Raw genomic sequence first — 18,853 nt, 5'->3', positions numbered from 1 at the left:
AGGAGGTAACATTATATTTTTCAAATGCTGAAAGAAAATTGTGAACTGTGAATCTTTTATCTGATGAAAACATCCTTCCGGAATGATGGGGAAATGAAGATCTACTAAGACAAGGAAAAAATAAGTCCATCACCAGAAGAGCTATCGTAAAAGAATGGCTAAGGAAATACTGCAAACAAAAGGAAGGAACCTTGGAACATAAGAACAAAGAAAACAGTAAGCCAAAGTAGGGGTAATATTGTTGCATTGATCCTTTTACCACTATATCTTTGTTGCTTTAAAATCTATTTTATCAGATGTGAGAATTGCAACTCCTGCTTTTTATTTATTTATTTATTTATTTATTTTTGCTCTCCATTTGCTTGGTAAATCTTTCTCCATCCCTTTGTTTTGAGTCTTTGTGTATCCTTGCATGTGAAACAGGTCTGGATGTAACATGCCGTTGGGTTTTGGCTGTGTCTTTTGATTGGGGGATTTAGTCGATTTAAATTTAGGGTTACTGCCATTTGATGTTTACTGGCTGTTTTATCCATTCGTTGATGTAAATTCTCCTTTATGTTGATGCTCTTTATTTTTTGGTGTATTTTTAGAAAGGCTAATACTGGTTGTTTCTTTCTGTGTGTAATGCTTCTTTCAGAAGCTCTTGTAAAGCAGGCCTGGTGGTAATAAAATCTCTGAGTACTTGCTTGTTCATAAAATATTTTATTTTTCCTTCAGTTATGAAGCTTAGTTTGGCTGGATATGAAATTCTGGGCTGAAAGTTCTGTTCTTTAAGGATGTTGAATATTGGCCCCACTCTCTTCTGGCTTGTAGTGTTTCTGCTGAGAGATCTGCTGTAAGTCTGATAGGCTTGCCTTTGTGGGTAACCTGACCTTTCTCTCTGGCTGCCCTTCGTATTTTTTCCTTCATTCCTTATTGTTTCAATGCAACAATAAGAGCTAACAATCCAAACACCCAGATACATCAGACCTATAAAGAGATTTAGACTCAACGAGACAGAAAATTAATAAGGATATCCAGGACTTGAATTTAGATCCAGAACACGTAAACTTAATAAACATTTATAGAGCTCTCCACTTTAAATATACAAAATATACATTCTTGTCAATACCACATCACACCTACTCATAGGTTTAAATGAAATATTGATCAGCCATTATTAATACCCATTTTTAGAATAAAGCAACATTTCTGTTCTCTCTCCCTCTTTTTCTTCCTCTCCTTCACTCCTTTGTTTTCTTTCCTTCTCATAAAAAAAAAAGAAAGAACAAAATATGGGTAATAAATAGGTTTTCTTTTTCCTTTTGAGTTTTCTAAGTAATGTTTGACAGTTGAAGCACAAATTACAACACTCTATGATATGGTTCTAAATGTATACAGAGGAAATATTTAACACAACTGCATTATAACAGGGGAAGAAGGGTGAAGGTATGAAAAGGAGATGTATTGCTGGGCGCGGTGGCTCACGCCTGTAATCCCAGCACTTTGGGAGGCCGAGGCGGGTGGATCACGAGGTCAAGAGATCGAGACCATCCTGGTCAACATGGTGAAACCCCACCTCTACTAAAAATACAAAAAATTAGCTGGGCATGTTTGGCGCGTGCCTGTAATCCCAGCTACTCAGGAGGCTGAGGCGGGAGAATTGCCTGAACCCAGGAGGCGGAGGTTGCAGTGAGCCGAGATCGCGCCATTGCACTCCAGCCTGGGTAACAAGAGGGAAACCCCGCCTCAAAAAAAAAAAAAAGGAGATGTATTATATTTCTTTCTTTCTCTCTCTTTTTTTTTTTTGAGATGGGGTCTCACTCTGTCACCCAGGCTGGAATGCAGTGACACAATCACAGCTCAATGTGCAGAGCTCAATGACCTCTTGGGCAAGCAATCCTCCCACCTTGGCCTCTCAAAGTGCTGGGATTACAGGCATGAGCCATGGCGCCTGACCAAAGGAAATAAGTTTCTACACTTCACTCAAACTGATAAAATGACACCCAATAGATATGATAAGTTATGCATATGTAATGTAATACTTAGAATAACCACTAAAAAAGCTATCCAAAAATATACATACACTCAACACTACACTCAGTAAATCGAAATAGAATTCATCAACACGTTCAAGTAGCCCAGAGAAAAATAGGAAAAAGGAAACAGAGAAACAAAAAGAGGCAGAAAAATAGAAAGACAGACTTGAGCCCTAACGTATCAGTAATGACATTAAATACAAATGGTCTAGATACATCAATTAAAACACAGCAACTGGCAGAGTAGATTAGAAAACATTATCCAAATATATACTATCTAGGCCGGGGCAATGGCTCATGCCTGTAACACCAGCACTTTGGGAGGGCGAGTTGGGCAGATCACCTGAAGTCAGGACTTCAAGACTAGTCTGGCCAACATGGTGAAACCCATCTCTACTAAAAACACAAAAATTGGCTGCGAGTGGTGGCATGTGCCCGTAGTCACAGCTACTTGGGAGGCAGAGGCAGGAGAACTGCTTGAACCCAGGAGGCGAAGGTTGCAGTGAGCTGAGATTGCACCACTGCACTCCAGCCTGGGCAACAGAGTGAGACTCCATTTCAAACAAACAAAACAAAACAACAAACATATACTATCTAAAAGTAACTCACTTCAAATATAATAATATAAGCAGGTTGACTGCAAAAGGATGGAATAAATACACAATTATTAATCAAAAGAAAGAAGCTATATTAAGATATATCAGATAGGATAGACTACAGACCAAAAAAAATTACCAGAGAAAGAAAGGGACATTATATCATAATAAAAGCATCTATCCACCAACAAGACATGGCAATCCTAAATGCTTATGTGCTAAATAAGAGAGGGACAAACTTCTGGCTCTGTTTGTTTCTGTTTCCTTTTTCCTATTTTTGTCTGGGTTACTTGAACATTTTATAGAATTCCATTTTGATCTACCTAGTATGGTTGAGTGTACGTATATTTTTGTATAGCTCTTTTAGTGTTTATTCTATTACAAAATTCCATTGGTATTTAATGTCATTACTGACATGTTAGGGCTTAAGTCTGTCTTCGTATTTTTCTGATCTGTTTTTGTTTCTGTTTCCTTTTTCCTATTTTTCTCTGGGTTACTTGATAGACCTTATAGACCTGAAAGGAAATATACAAAAATCATCTTGTATATACTCAGAAACTTCAGCAATCCTCACTCCTCTCTCCAAAGCTGGTAGAACAACCAATTGCACAGAAAATAAATGAGGATAACAAAGAACTCAATAACACTATCAACTAACATAATCCAATCGATATTCATGGAACACTTCACTCAAAATAATAGCAGAATATATGTTCTTTTCAAATGCCCACAGGACATACACCAACACAGAACATATACTGGGTCATCAAAATCCTAGAAGAAGAGAGACATGCCTCAAAAACTTTTTAAAACCATTGAAATCATACAGTGTGTCCTCTGATTACCATAGAATTGAACTAGGTTTGACTGATACCTATGAAACTAGATATCAATAACAGAAAGATAACAGGAAAGTCTGCACATCCTTGGAAATTAAACACCACCTTTCTAAATAATTCTTTAGTCAAAGAGGAAGGCTCAATGGAAATTTTAATATACACTGAAATGAATAAAAATTCTTTTCACTACTCAGGAGGCTGAGGGTATCATTTGGGCACAAGAGGTGGAGGCTGCAGTGAGCCAAGACTGCACCACTGGACGACAGAGTGAGACGCTGTCTCAAAAACAAAACAAAACAGTTTAAATCTAACAAATCATGTACAGAAATTGTATGCAGACAACTACATAACACTGATAAAAGAAACCAAATAAATAAATAAATGAAGAGGAATACCACACTCACAGATAGAAATTCACATTTACTATCAAGTTAGTAAAGATGCCAATGACCCCCAAATTTATACAGGTTTAATGAAACTCCTATCAAAATCTCAGCAAGACTTTTCATAGATACAAACAAGATTATTCTAAAATTCGTACAGAAAGGTAAAGGGACTAAAATAGCTAAAATAATTTTGGAGAAGAATAATAAAATGGTAGGAATTATTGAGCACAATTTTAAGACTTAACTATATAGTTACAGTAGTCAAAACTGTATGACATCAGTGGAGGGAGAGACATAAAAATCAATGGATCAGAACAGAGAATCCAAGAATAGACTTACACAAATATGCCCAACTGATTTTTGATGAAGGTGAAAAAGCAGGCTGGGCATGGTGGTTCACACTTGTAATCCTAGCACTTTTGAGAGGCTGAGGTGGGAGGATTGCTTGAGCCCAGGAGTTCAAGACCAGCCTGGGCAACATAGCAAGACCCAGTCTCACAAAAAACAAAACATTAGCCAGGTGTACTGGCACACATCTATAGTCCCAACTACTTGGAAGGCCGAGGCAGGAGAACTGCTTGAGCCCAGGAGGTCTAGGCGGCAAGGCTGACGTGCATCATTGCACTTCGGCCTAGGAGACAGAACAAGATCATGTTTCAAAAAAAAGGGAAAGAACGGTAAAAAAGCAATTTAAGGAAAGATAACCTTTCCAACCGACACACTGAAACCCTGGCAATGGACATCCATTGGTAAAACATGAACCTCAATCTAAGTCGCATGTCATATATAAAAATTATAGATCAGGGCTTAAAAGCAAATGGATTACAGATAATGGATCTAAATGTAAAGTGTATAATTACAGTTTTTAGAAGAAAACAGAGGAAAAAGTCTTTGCAATCTAGATTAAGCGAAGAGAGTTTAGACTTTACACCAAAAACCCAACCCTTAAAAGAAAAAATGACAAATTAGACTTGATGCAAATTTTAAATTTTTGCTCTGCTAATGACCCCATTAAGGGGACAGAAAAACAAACTACATGAATTATGGTGATTACCAGAGGCTGGGAAGTGGCGATGGGGGTGAAGAGAGGTTGGTTAATGGGAGGAAACATACAGTTAGATAGAAGAAGACAGAAGACATAAGCTCTAGTGTTCAATAGCACAACAGAACGTCTACCATTAACAAAAATTTACTGTATACTTCAAAACAGAAGAGAAGATGTGGAATGTACCCAACACCAAGAAATGATGAATGAGGTGATCAATATCCCAATTTGATAATTACACATTGTGTGCTTATATCAAAATATCACATGCACCCCATAAATATGTACAACTACTATATATTGATTAAATATTTTCAAGTACTAAATTACATTCTCTGACCACCCCTACAAAAAAAGACTACATAGTGGGAGAAAATATTTGCCAAACACATATCCAGCAAAGTACTAGTAACTAGAAGTTGTAAAGATCTCTCAAAACTCAACAGTAAAAAAGCAAAATGGTTCAATTAGAACACAGACAACAGTTATGAAGAGCCACTTCATAGAAGAGAATGTAAAGGTGGCGCATAAGCACATGAAAAGATGTTCAACATTATTAGCTATTACAGAAACACAAATTTAAACCATAATGAGATACCACTGCACGCCTATAAGAACGGTTAAAATAAAAAAAAAAACAAACAGACAATACCACATCTTGGTAAGTTTTGGAGAATGTAGATTACTCATTGATATGGTTTGCTGTGTCCCCACCCAAATCTCAACTTGAATTCCCACGTGTTGTGGGAGGGACCAGATGGGAGGTAACTGAATCATGGGGGCAGGTCTTTCCTGTGCTGTTCTCATGATAGTGAATAAGTATGATGAGATCTGATGGTTTTATAAGGGGGAGTTTCCCTGCACAAGCTCTCTCGTCTGCTGCCATGTGAGACATGCTTTTCACTTTCTGCCATGATTGTGAGGCCTCCTTAGTCACATGGAACTGTAAGTCCATTAAATCTCTTTCTTTTGTAAATTGCCTAGTCTCAGGTATATCTTCATCAGCAGCATAAAAACAGACTAATACACTTATACATTGCTGGTGGGAATGTAAACGACACAGCCACTCTGGGAAGGGCAGAGTAGTTTCTTTTAAAACTAAATACATACTTACCAACAACTGCATACCTGGCCATTTATCTGAGAGAAATGAAAACTGATGTGCACATAAAAACCTGCATGCAAGTATTTATAGCAGCTTTATGCAATAATGACCCCAAACTGGAAACAACCCAGATGTTCCTCAGCCAGTGAATGGTTAAACAAACTGTTGGACTTCCACGCCATGGAATACTACTTGGCAATGAAAAGTGACGGACTAGTAACACATGCAACAACCTGAACGAAGCTCCACAGAATTATGCTGAATTAAAACAGCCAATCCCCAAAGGTTACATGCTATATGAATCCATTGATACAATATTCTTGAAATGACATGACATTACAGAGATAAAGAACAGATCAGTGGTTGCCAGAGGCTGAAGAGTGGGTGAGAGTAGGAAAGAAATGAGTGTGGACATTAGGTAACAGGAGGTATCCTTCTGGTGAAGCACCTACTCTATCTTGCATGTATCAGTGTCAATACTCTGGGTGTGACATTGTACTAGATTTTTTACAGCATAAGATTTTTACTCTGTATTTTACCGCTGAGTGTTAAAAAAGTTCACAGGATCTCTGTGTTATTTCCTATAATGGCATGTGAATCAACAATTATGTAAAAATAAAGTTAATTTTAAAAGAAAAACAGAACTTTATGTGTACCATGTTCACAGCAACCTTATTCACAATGGCCAAAATGTGGAAGTAACGCAAATTTCCATGGACAGATGAACGGATAAAAATGTGATATATACACATGTGGAGTATTATTCAACCTTAAAAAGGAAGGAAATTCTGACACATACTACAACATAGATGAACCTGAGAACATTACGCTGAGTGAAATAAACCAGTCACAAAAAGGCAAACAGTGCATAATTCCACTTATATGAGGTATTTATAGTCACATTAATAGGGACTAAAAGCAGAATGGAGGTTGCCAGGGGCTGAGGAGAAGGGTAAATGGTGAGTTATTATTCAATATATAAGGAATTTCAGTTTGGGAAGATGACAAAGTTCTACAGATTGGACGTATAACAATGTAAATGTACTTAACACCACTGAACCGCATACTTAAAGCTATATGTGTTTTACCGCAATTATAAATTAAAAACACTTACAAACAAGACATTCATGATGGGGACTTTTAATGCACTGCGCAGAAACTATCAGAGTAATAAAACAGCACTGACGTATCGAAATCTCTGTACTGTGCTCGCCATGGCATTTACTAGGTACTACAGGAATTGAAAGCTGAAGACCGAACTTCATTAGGTACTGAATTAATAGCATCCCCTTGTGTTATTCTGGTTAAAGGTACCAACTTTTAATAAGAAATACCAGTTTAGCTCCTTTGTGTTTGGGAATGGTCACAGTACGTAGTAGATGCTGACATCTACGTGTTGAGCATCAGAGTACAAGGGTGTGTGCCACAGCTTTGGAGGGGCAAAAGCAAGTTATGGAACTGGGTAACCTGGCTAACTCTTTCCCATCCTTAGCCCTTCCTTCTCCAAGTTCAAAGTCATGTCAGCCGGGCACAGTGGCTCATGCCTGTAATCCCAACACTTCGGGAGGCTGAGGCAGGAGGATCACTTGAGGTCAGGAGTTTGAGACTAGCCTGGGCAACACAGCGAGATCCTGTCTCTACAAAAAATTACAAAACTTAGCTGGGTGTAGTGTCACGCACCTGCAGCCCCAGCTGCTCAGGAGACTGAAGTGGGAGGATCGCTTGTGCTCAGGAGTTTGAGGCTACAGTGAGCAATGACTGTGCCACTGCACTGAAGTTTAGGTGACAAGGCAAGACCCTATCTCTAAAAATAAAAATAAAATAAAGTCCTGTCGAATAAACTGTGCAGAAAGCAAACTGCTCAGCTTCCTACATTCTGCTGAGACACGATCATAGTGCGTCTACTGTTTTTCAGTTTTCTTTCTACTGGGTAAGGAGCAACTAAACAAAAGCAGGAACCGCACCTCCTGTTCCCATGGGAGGGGATGATGTTGCCAGAACTAAATATCACGCCAGCCGGTGGAACGTGTCAGGAGGGAAAATGAAGGAGATATGGCCAGAAAGCACGGCCAAAGGCAGCAACTGGGCTAGAAAGAGGTGAGTAGGATCACCTGCTGCACCAGCCTCCAGCCCTGACTCTGACTCCTCAGAGCACCTGAATAAGCAAGTGTTAGGCGAAAACACAAACGAGAACATTTGAGGGAATTCTGGAATGACTCACCACATAGATCTGTGACAGGACTGAAATTGCCTGTGCTTTCTTCCCTCCACTTCCTAACATTTCTAACCTGTAACTATTGCTGTGACAATTATTAAATTTTTTGAAAAATTCTCTGTAAAATAAAACAGCAGAGAGACCTCCTTTTTCACAAGAGGGGAACTTAGACATCCGGAGAGGCCCATCCGTGGGAACTCATGGGCCTTTGTTTCCTGCTGTTGTCTGCACAAAGCTTCCTGAAGGTGCCCTGATGACAGTCAAACCAGTGAGTGGCTGGGACTAGAAGAGCTGGTGGAGAAATAGAGTGTCTCTTAAGCCCACACTCTGTCTATTTTAGCTTTTCTGGGCCAGGACTGAACATCCTGTGTGGCAGTTGGAAAGCTGGCTGGGGTCCTAGGAAAGCTGCCCTGTAGCCTACTGAGAGGTAAACACGGGATTTTCAAGGACTCTTGGAGAAATCACTCACCGGGGGTAGCTGCAGGGTGGTCACCACCTGCTGGGTGTCCCGTACATTCTCTTCCTGAAGAAGGAAAGTATCTTGCAGAACTGAAAGAGATCAGAAAAGGTGTCCCAAAGGGGGCAAGGGCCAGGCCTGGTGCCACCTCCTGAGCTTCCTGGGGCTCTTCACTTCAGTTTTGGTAGCCAAGAAAATCACAAGAGAGGCACCAAGAGGGAGCTGTTTCATGGTGCTTTTCATAAAACCCCAGGCTCTGTTCTTACCTGTAAAATGAGGATTACAAAATGATGTACATGAAAAGCACTCTGTAACTACTAAGATTGCTGCGTCTTTGTTTTCAGAGATAATAAAGGGGGCTATAACAGAGGGTGCCTGGCTGAGTTCATGAAAGCACGGTCAATTAAATTAACTCTTTCACTTCGGGTAGGTACCCAGACCTCAGCACTGTTATCCAAAATATGGGAAAATAAAGGTTAAAACTCTACAGAGTTCAGCCGTAGGAGGTGATGCGTGCCTGTAATCTTAGCTAATCCTATTCTGGGAACTGAGGTGGGAGAATCACTTGAGCCCAGGAGTTCCAGACCAACATGGACAACACAGAGAATATTTTTCTCTTAAAAAGAAAAAGAAAAAAAAGCAGCAGCAGAAAAAGAAGAAAAAGCTACAGAGTTGAGGAATCTATAAGGACTGTTAGGGTCTGGATGAGGTGGCTCATGCCTATAAACTTAGCACTTTGGGAAGCCAAGGTGGGAGGTTGCTTAAGCAAAGGAGTTCGAGACCAGCCTGGGCAACGCAGCAAGACCTCATCTCTACTAAAAATAAAAAAACTGGGAAGCTGAAGCAGAAGGATTGCTTGAGCCAGAGATATCGAGGTTGCAGGAGCCACAGCTGCACTACTGCACTCCTGCCTGGGTGACAGAACATGACTCTGTCTCAAAAGAAAAAAAAAGGTAAGGGCTGTTGGCAATCAGAATTACTGTGGAACTCCATAAAAGAGAAGGAAAATCCTGTCATTAGTGACAACATGGATGAACCTGAAGGACATGCTACAAGCAATAAGCCAGGCACAGAAACAGAAATACTGCATGTTTTCACTTAAATGTGGACTCTAAACAAGTTCAACTCATAGAAGCAGAGAGCAGAGCGCTGGCTGCCAGAGGGTAGGGAATGGAGGGACTGGGGGGACATTGGCCAAAGGGTGCACAATTTCAATTACAGGAGAGAAGTAAGTTCAGGAGTCCTACTGTACAACATGGTGACTACAGGCAGTAACAATGTACTTGAAGACTGCTTAGAGAGTAGATCTGAAGTATTTTCACCACACACACACAAAGGATAGGTATATGAGGTAACACATTATATTAATTAGCTAGAATTTTTTTTTTTTTTTTAAGAGACTAGTCTCACTATGTTGCCTAGGCTGGAATAGAACTCCTGAGCTCAAGGAATCCTCCCATCTCAGCCTCCTGAGTAGCTGAAACTACAGGTGTGCCACCATGCCTAGCTAATTAGCTTGATTTACATTTCACAATGTGTATAGACATCAAAGCATCACACTGTGCACTGTAAATACATACAAACTTTTGTCAATCTCAAAGCAGAAATTAAACAAAAAAGAAAAACTGTCATCACTGTAGGCACTGTGAAAAAGCATTTGGCACAGTACCCTAAAGACCCTCACACGAGGTGCTGAGTGTGGCTTTGGGACCATCGCACCAGCCTACCGGGGACTCTGCCACTTTCTGTCCTGTGATTGTAAACTACACCTTGCTCAGGCTTCTGCAATGAGCCACATCCCCTGCCAACAGTGCAGCCACGTAAAAATGAGCTGTTTCAAAAGGTACTCCTTTCTCAGAGTAAGACTTGGAGAGCTGTGCTACAGTCTTCTGGTTAATGCTACGTCACATGTTAAGTCATTACCAAAGCAAACCCCAGAAGCCAGTGTCTCTGACCTTTCAGACCAGGATACAAAGCCATCAGGAACAGCAGCTGCAGGAGTGGCTATATGGAGCTAAGGCCTGCTGGAACCCATGCAGATGGCAGTGCCATTCTAGGGGTCTCAGTGCAAGGCAGCCTCTTCCCAGTGTCCGAAGGGAAGCTCAGGCTAGACGGGTGTAGATTTGAGGAGGTGGTATTTCTTGTGTGTATGTTCTATTTTAAGTTTCTATCTTCATCTTTATTTAACTTCCTTTTACCTCCCAGTTTTATTGAGGTTTAACTGACAAAAACTGTATTTTGCGTATAAAAACTCTACAATGTGTTAAGTATACATTGTGAGATGATTAAATTAAACTAATTAACAAACCTATACTTCATGTATTTTTGTGATGAGAACATTTCTTATTTACTTTCTTAGCAATTTTCAAGTATAAGATGCACTGTTTTTAATCACCATCACCATGCTGTACCACAGATCTCCAGAATTTATTCATCTTATCTAATGGAAACTTTGTACTCTTTGACCAACATCTCCTAGAGGGGGTATTTTATTTTTTAGAGGTGGGTCCTAATATGTTGCCCAGGTTGGTCTCAAACTCCTGGCCTCAAGTGATTCTTTGGCTTTAGCCCCCTGCGTAGCTGGAAGCACAGGTGAGAGCCGCCGAGCCTGGCTAGGAGGTGGTGTTTTAACTCTGCTCCCTCACACCTGCCACCTTCTGGGACATGTAGACATCCTAGATATGTGTATGTATATGAATACATAGCCCCGCCCTACTTCTGGCCCTGATAAATGAATACATGTCCCTTTCAAGAATCACTTCAGAGAGGTGCAGCCCTACACAGAATCTAGCTTTTGGGGAAGACCTTCAAGATGAGGAACTACAGAGCTCTGACGGGTAGTGCGTTCCAATCGGAAACTGTCCTAATAGTTCAGGTTTTCCTGACTGCTAACTCTCATCACATCTTTGCCTACTCATTATTGCTCATGGAAATGGGACGGCTGGCCCTGTTGTCCCAAAGCCCACCTGTGTTGCTGGCTTACCTCAGAACTTTATCAAGAAGCAACTGCACAGGCTGTTGTGGTTCCTGAAACTCCTTCCCCTCCTCCACTGCCTTCCCAGACCCCATTACAAAGCCTCTCACAGCCCCCCACTTCCTGCATAACCCAAGCTACTTGCACGTGCATTGCTGATGTGGGCGACTGGCTGCTTCCCTTATACCTGTTGTTATGGGGCTAGGTTATGCCCCTCTCAAATTCCTATGTTGAAGCCCTGACCCTTAGGTTCCTCAGAATGCGACTATATTTGCAGACAGGGTCTCTAAAGAGGTAATTAAGAGAAAATCAGGCCATACTGGTGGACCCTAATCCAATACGACTGGTGTACTTAAGGAGGAGATTAAGACACAGACACACACAGAGGAAAGACCACGTAAAGATACCCAGAGAGAGATGGTGTCTATTACACCTGCTCCGAAAACTTTTCGTGTAAACATCTTCTTCCTTTCCCTGAAAGAAAACTGCCCGTCATCCAGAGTCCTGGCACAAAGCTTGTTGTCAGCTTTCAGGGCTGGTTATTCATAGGTTTTTATGGGTCCCAAGGAGAGCCAGTGGCATAAGAGACTTCCCCTCCTAACTCCTTCTTTTTTTCTTTTTTGAGATGGAGTTTCACTGTTTTTTCCCAGGCTGGAGGTCAATGACGTGATCTCAGCTCACTGCAACCTCCACCTCCTGGGTTCAAACGATTCTCCTGCCTCAGCCTCCCAAGCAGCTGTAATTACAGGCGACCATCACCATGCATGGCTAATTTTGTATTTTTAACAGAGATGGGGTTTCACCTGGGGGCCAGGCTGGTTTCAAACTCCTGACCTCAGGTGATCTGCCCACCTCGGCCTCCCAAAATGCTGGGATTACAAGAATGAGCCACCACGCCCAGCCCCTAGCTCCTTCTAAATGTCTATCTGCAAACTTCTCTTGGTGTTAGCATCAGACCTGTCTACAAGCCAAGGAGAGAACCTTCTGAAGAACCCAAGATTGCTGATATTTTGGCTTCAGACTTCCAGTCTCCTGAACTGTGAGAGAATACATTTCTGTTAAATAAGCCAGCCAGTCTGTGGTACTTTGTTATGGTAGCAAATATCACACCGATCTTGACTTTTAGCAACAAGAGGCAGAAGAGTTTATGTGATTTGTACAGAAGTCACCATAGTTTTTCCACACAGAGAAATTTAATAGGCATTTTGGTTTTATTACTGAAAAGCTTACCATAACGCCAAACATGACTTCTGTAAATCATCAGAAAGCACCCTTGGCCCCCCAGACACTTTTCTTCCATTGTACCTATAAGGCTCTGTGGTAAAAGGAACCCATGTGCCCAACTCCCTTCAATCCAAGGGCGCCAGTTTCCCATGACAAGTACTTCAGGTTAAATTTTGGGCACCTCAGAAGTTGTGCTCAACCTTTTACAGGTTGTATATCATTTAATCTTCCAAAAACCCCAAAAAGGGTGATTACCATCTCTGTTGGACAGAGGAAGAAACCAAGGCTTTCAGAGTTTACCCAAAGGTTCAACTCTAAGTTTATCTGATGACAAAACTACCTTCCTGCAGCCACCGTGTACTTTGTATACATACTCAAACCATGTATGTTCTGGCTTCACACCGTAGATTCCACCCTGTGTCCTCAAAATATTTTTATATCTCTTTACAGCATGACAATGATTCTGTGGACAGGACTGTTTAACCAAGGAAACAGGTTCCAAGAGGCAAGAAGAGATGGCCACGCTCAGTTCATGCGGCAGGCCCTAGCTGTCATCCAGCTGACAGATCCTGCAGAGATGCACCCTCAAAGAGATGAGAGGGCACAACCTCACAACACCCACTACAGAACAGTTCCCTCTGAGAGGATCCAGAACCCCGAAGAGGACAAACGTGCTGATGAGGTTCTCATTTAATTGCTCTAGGAAGGGACTCAGACCCTGGTAACAGCTCACAGATAGGAGAAAACTGCTGATGTAAAAGCCATCAGCTTAACAAAAACCACACCCAGTTCACAGTATGGGGTATGCACTCCCCCAGACTACCCCTCCTACACACCCCTGGGCTGCATACCTGGGTCCCCGCTGAGCTGGCTTGGTGGTCTGCCTGGGAGACCCAGGCACTGTGCCAGGGCCATGGGCTGGGCATCCTGGCTCTTTGCAAGGTCGCTGTGGGGCTCTACCGGCAGCTGTTCCTGCTCCTGGTCCAGAGGGCTGTCCCCATCATCAATCACCACAGGGTCTTCACAGTGCTTGAGCTGTAATCCCAGAGAGAGCTTTTCAGGGCTAGGTGAAGTGGTCCCATCTCTCCCTGGGTCCGGTGACCATCCACTCCACAGTGGACCACCAAAGGCTCAACCTAGGCCTTGGACTGGGCAGTAAAGGGGGATGACACTATCATGCCCAAATTAGAGCCTTCAGGGAGTAAAACTTGCTTTCTTGGGAATCTCTAGTCTGGGCCTAACCAAAGTACATGGCTCTAGATGGAACTTCCTTGCTCCCCATGCGGACGCATGGACCAGCCAAAGTGTCTGAGCACCAGCTCTCTCCCGGCGCCAGCCCCACGCCTTCTACTCACCCACTGCCAGGGTCTCCCGGGCTCCCGTTCCAGTGCCTCCACTGCGGCCACAGCCTGCTCCCCGCTCTCAGGCTCCTGGGCCCGCACCCAGCTCTGGATCTCCCGGGGCAGGATGGCCAGGAACTGCTCCAGCACCAGCAGCTCCAGAATCTGCTCCTTGGTGTGCCTCTCTGGCCGCAGCCAGCCCCGGCACAGGTCCCAGAGGCGTTGCAGAGCCTCCCGGGGGCCCGCCGCCTCCTGGTAGCGGAAACGGCGGAAGAGGCGCCGAGAGGACTCGGGGCTGGGAAGCTCCCCCTGGGGGCTAGGGTTCTCTCCCGGTGGGCTCCTCATTTTCCTGGGCTCCTCACTTTCCTTCGGAGCCAAGACTCGGGGGCACAGGGCTGTGGGCATGATGGGATTTGATGGGGGTCAGCAGCAGAAGACGACCCTATTTCCAAACAGAAATCACTGGCTTCAGTGTTCTGGTATCCTGCGGTCGTTTCTGGGGGATAGTGACAAGGAAACTGTCAACGCCCTCAGATACCAGCCCTTTGGAGAAGCCCTGGGAAATGTAGGGAGTGTTGGTGTGGCTGGGCTTTACATACAGCATGACACAGACAGAAAGATGCCCTCCCCTTCCCCACCCCTGACAGTACCATTAAGTGTGGATTCCCGTAAGTCAGTGACTGGGTGAACAAGACTGGAAATCTGAGAGAAAAGTGGTGGCATTTCAACGTGACACTGGTGTTTTGAGCACCCCAGGAAACCAAGAGCGCCACATGCAGATGTAATCAAGACTCTCTGGTACCTTGAGTGGCTGGGTCCTCCTGGAGAGACCCAAGATGGGCAGGCCAAGCAGGCCACTATCTTGAAGGTTTGGAGCTGAAGTCACTGTGCTTGCTCTTAAGACTTTTACAAATAGAGCTGGGAAGACAAAGACAGACATGCACTGGATGAGCCTTCAAAAGCACATCCAGGAATAGAAAATCCACCCTGCTGGTGGCGGAGGGCTGATGGACAACCCAGCTGGAATCAGGTTTGCCCAGCAGAGCCTGCTATGGGAGGCAGGGGATGAAGCAGAGGTAAGAAAACGCCCAGAGACAGGGAAATCACACGAGGCAGCCACATGCAGTTTACCAGAGAGGCACAACACGGCATTGAGAAATCTTGCTGGTGGCCGGGCACGGTGGCTCACGCCTGTAATCCCAGCACTTTGGGAGGCTGAGGTGGGTAGATCACAAGGTCAAGAGATCGAGACCATCCTGGTCAAAATGGTGAAACCCCGTCTCTACTAAAAATACAAAAAATTAGCTGGGCATGGTGGTGCGTGCCTGTAATCCCAGCTACTTAGAAGGCTGAGGCAGGAGAATTGCCTGAACCCGGGAAGCAGAGGTTGCGGTGAGCCGAGATTGCGCCATTGCACTCCAGCCTGGGTAACAAGAGCGAAACTCCGTCTCGGAAAAAACAAAACAAAACAAAAGAACTCGCTGGTTTTATATAAGCCTTCCGCCAACTCTCTGGAGCATCTCAGAACACCTACACCTTCATCACATACTCAGATGCCTTGAACTTCAACCTCGCCTCCACTCTCTTCTCTATCCTTGCCATCCTCAAACCACCTTCCAGGCAATGGCACACCCTTCTTTAAGAGCCGGTCGGTCACCACATAGCTCAGCCCTCATCGAACCCCCAGACACTGCAGCTAGCACAGCTCCCCCGTGGGGCTCAGGGATGCCCACACCTCCCAGCTGTGGGGCAGACAGGTGCCGACACACGCAGGGTGGCAAAAGATCAGCACCAGTGTGCCTGGCTGCTGTCCACGATCCTCACTTGAGAACACGGGGCCGGGAAAGGCACCTGCGGACACTCACAGTGCCCTTCTCTGCCATCGGGCCTCCGTGATCCTTGGGCACTGCCAGGAGCCTGCCACTCCCCCAAGTGCATGAGGTCGTCCAGCGTGGCGGGTCTCAACCTCCAACAGCTCACAGGTGGGAAGGGGGCACGGGCCTCACCCCCAAGTCACAGGAAGGCAGGTGATGCCAGAACAGCTACCGGACAACTGAGTGGCTCCAGAAAAACCCACTCCTCGGAATCTCTGGTTTCCGAAGTCACAGCCCGTGCAGAAACGCGTGTGGGGGCGGCAGGCTGGACGCCTCACCGCGCTCCCCTCCCCGGGTTCCCTTCCAGGGAGGCTCCGGCCCCGCCCGCCCAGCTCGGCGGCCCCCGCGGCGCCCATCACACACCTGCGGCGCCCGGGACCACTCGCGGCCGCCCCCCGCGCACCGGCGCCCACCCGGGCCGCCAGCTCCCGCGGCGGGCTTCCACTCGGGTCGTCTCCGACCAGACGGCCGCGTCCGTCTTTGTCACGGCGGCACCTGGCGCGTGGGAGGCTCGGAGGAGACGCCTGATGAATGAACTAACGTTAGCGAGTCGGAGGAGGGCCCCGCAGGGCGGAGCGCGCTCGCAGCCGCCGGCGGAGGAGGGACCGGGCAGGACCGGCAGAAGGGAAGGAGCCGGTCGCCGCGGCCGGGGAAGGGCCCCGCGCTCCGCCTCCTCCCGCTCACGCCCCGCCGGCCCCGGCTCCTCACCTCACAGCCTCCGGCTCCCTCGCGGCGCCCGCCCGAAAGCCCTCCCGCGGCGGCGGAAGTCCAGCGCAGCCCTCCGCATCCTCCCAGCGCGCCCTGCCGGCCGGACTTGCTGAGGCGGGGTCTCCGCCGGCGCCCGGCTCCTCTCCCGGCGGGTCCACACCGCGTCTCTCGCTCATCCGGAAAGCCGCGGCTCGGCTCGGGGGCAAAGGGAGGCGCCTGAAAAACAATCGTGCTGCTTTGGCCGCCGCCCGCACCTTCCCGAGCTCCGGGTCCGGGCCCGGAGACGGCGCCGCGGAGGCCGGCGCGGGCCGCGGAGGGCGGGGCGGGGCCGGCCCGGGGCCCGGGTGCACTCACCGCCGCGGCACGTCCCTGTTTGCGGGCGGCGCAGGCCGTTCGCCGCCGGAGCCCGCCGGACGCCGCGGAAAGGAAAGGCCGGAGCCCTCGGGCTCCCTCCCCTGGGACACTTCCTGCTCCGCTCTAGGACCGGGGAGGTCTCCGCATCTCACTGGTTCGCTCCCCCGCCCCCCGGCCGAGGTGTGCGCTGGGGGTGACACCCGACACCCCCGGCCCGCCCCGCTCCGCGCGCGCCCAGGCCTGGCCGCCGGGCCGGGGGCTTTGTGGGTCAGCCACGTCGCCGCGCCCGGGCCTCCCCGCGGGCCCGCCAGGGGGAGGCGCGCGGCTGGCGGGAGGCCGAGGCTTCGAGGCGCGGCGGGGCGGGGGCTGCGGGGGCGGCCGCGGGTCCGGAAGGGCAGCCCGGGGGCTGTTTGCTCCGCTCTTCTCGTGTCTGCTGCGCTTCCAGGACACGCGGGCCGGTGGACGCCCGGAACAGCCTACCGGGAGTCGCGGCTGAGGCTGAAAGCTGGAACTGGGGTGCGGGATGGAGAGTGGGGGGGAATTCCCGGCCGAAGCCGGGGCCGCCAGCTCCTCCTGCGGCTGCGGGACGCGCCTTCCGGGCCTGACGCCACGTGCAGGGTCCCGGGACCGAGAAAGGCCGCGCAGCCGGAGGCCTCTCCGAGCACGGGACAACCCTGGGAAGGGCGCACAGTGGCTGCCGTGAGTCCTGGCCCTGCGTGGGGGTCGGGGAAGGACCACGGTGACCCCGGGCACAGGGGCGCAGGGAGGGGATGAGGCAAGCTTATGTGGCAGTGAGGGGCAAGCAGAAATTAGGGGACCCCACCCGAAACAGGGCTGCTGGCCACTCCCCTGTGCTGAGTGCAGCCCAGATTCTCACGTGGGTCGTCTCCGGGGCATGCTCATTTTTCAGGCTCCAGAGCTTGAGAGAAAGTGCTCAGGTCCCTGAGCAGGCCTGATTCCCACCGCCCCTACTCCGGCTTCCGGAGGGGACCTCCCGCGCAGCTCCGATTTCCTTCGGCTCCCCTTTCCAGGGCAGGCAGAAGGAAGTCAGTTTTCCCAAAGAAAGTGGCCCCGCTGGGAAAATGGGACCAGGTAGTCGGACTGAGGCACAGGCTCCTTGAGCTCCGCTGCTCTTCTCATCTCAGGGCCGTGGGCGCTGCCTCCTCTGCACTGCTGGAGGGAGTAATCGCTTTTGACTGGCAGAGTCTCTGCGAGCCCGGGTTTGTCAGTGTCCACATTCCGACCTGAGCAGGAGATGGACCGAGCGAAGGAGTGAAGCCCTTGGTGGTGAACAGTGATCGTCCCCCAGATGACAGCCTGATGCCAGTAAATAAGGAGCGAGTGTGGCGTTGTATTTTATGAACCATCTTGGCTTGCCATCGTACTCAGTTTTTGTTCAAACACCAGTCAGGCTGTTTCTGTGAGGCTGTTTTTTAGATGTGATTAATCGTTCAATCTGTGGTCTTTGAATGCAGCGGGTTACCCATCATAACGTGGGTGGGCTCCATCAGATCTGTTGAAGGCCCTAAGAGCAAAGCCCGCGGTCTCCTGAGGAAGGAGCTCCGCCTGCGGACTTGAGGCAGCCTCGACTCTGGATCTGCAGCCTGCACTGCGGATTTTGGACTTAGAAGCCCTTGCAATCTACAGAGCGCATCAGTTCCTTGCAGGAAAAGAATCTCTCTCTCTCATCTCTCTATTGATCTCTAGCTCAATATCCC

At 47.2% G+C, this 18,853-nt stretch overlaps 2 protein-coding genes across 14 annotated transcripts in view; one reads left to right on the top strand and one right to left on the bottom strand.

Moving 5' to 3' along the window:
* The window catches only part of ZNF496 (zinc finger protein 496), a 64,203-nt gene extending 46,960 nt beyond the window's left edge, over positions 1-17,243 (bottom strand). For 5 of the 13 annotated variants that reach the window (XR_013529903.1, XR_013529902.1, XR_013529904.1 and 2 more), the window contains exons 1-6: positions 17,136-17,243; positions 16,782-16,997; positions 15,002-15,117; positions 14,215-14,641; positions 13,711-13,894; positions 8,674-8,753 (exon numbers count right to left, since the gene is read on the bottom strand). Coding sequence is in view for 9 of the 13 variants with exons in the window: in XM_054248401.2 (XP_054104376.1) it covers positions 8,674-8,753; positions 13,711-13,894; positions 14,215-14,604 (654 nt within the window). In the remaining 4 variants the exon portion in view is untranslated. Of the gene's footprint in view, positions 1-8,673; positions 8,754-13,710; positions 13,895-14,214; positions 14,696-15,001; positions 15,118-16,436; positions 16,598-16,781; positions 16,998-17,135 lie in introns of those variants that run through there. The other 8 variants (XM_078357078.1, XM_078357081.1, XR_013529905.1 and 5 more) reach the window with 6 other exon arrangements.
* LOC128930207 (uncharacterized) lies at positions 14,606-18,559 on the top strand. The gene is made up of 4 exons (XM_078356421.1): positions 14,606-14,764; positions 16,381-16,575; positions 16,620-17,834; positions 18,281-18,559. Exons 1-4 carry the CDS (start codon positions 14,606-14,608, stop codon positions 18,329-18,331), a joined length of 1,620 nt encoding a protein of 539 aa, XP_078212547.1. The 3' UTR covers positions 18,332-18,559.
* Positions 18,560-18,853: the final 294 nt, after the last annotated feature.

This window comes from Callithrix jacchus, chromosome 19 (assembly GCF_049354715.1).
Source record: "Callithrix jacchus isolate 240 chromosome 19, calJac240_pri, whole genome shotgun sequence".
In the NCBI taxonomy this organism is placed as follows: domain Eukaryota; kingdom Metazoa; phylum Chordata; class Mammalia; order Primates; family Cebidae; genus Callithrix; species Callithrix jacchus.
The sequence above is the reverse complement of the archived record's forward strand: the minus strand, read 5'-3'. Positions and strand labels throughout refer to the sequence as shown.

Excerpts from the sequence above, each read along its gene's own strand:
- LOC128930207 (XM_078356421.1), top strand. The coding sequence starts at position 14,606 with ATGGGATTTGATGGGGGTCAGCAGCAGAAGACGACCCTATTTCCAAAC. Across the intron at positions 14,765-16,380 it reads TTGGAGAAGCCCTGGGAAAT|GGAGGCTCCGGCCCCGCCCG; the intron begins GTAGGGAGTGTT and ends GTTCCCTTCCAG. Across the intron at positions 16,576-16,619 it reads GTCACGGCGGCACCTGGCGC|CGAGTCGGAGGAGGGCCCCG; the intron begins GTGGGAGGCTCG and ends AACTAACGTTAG.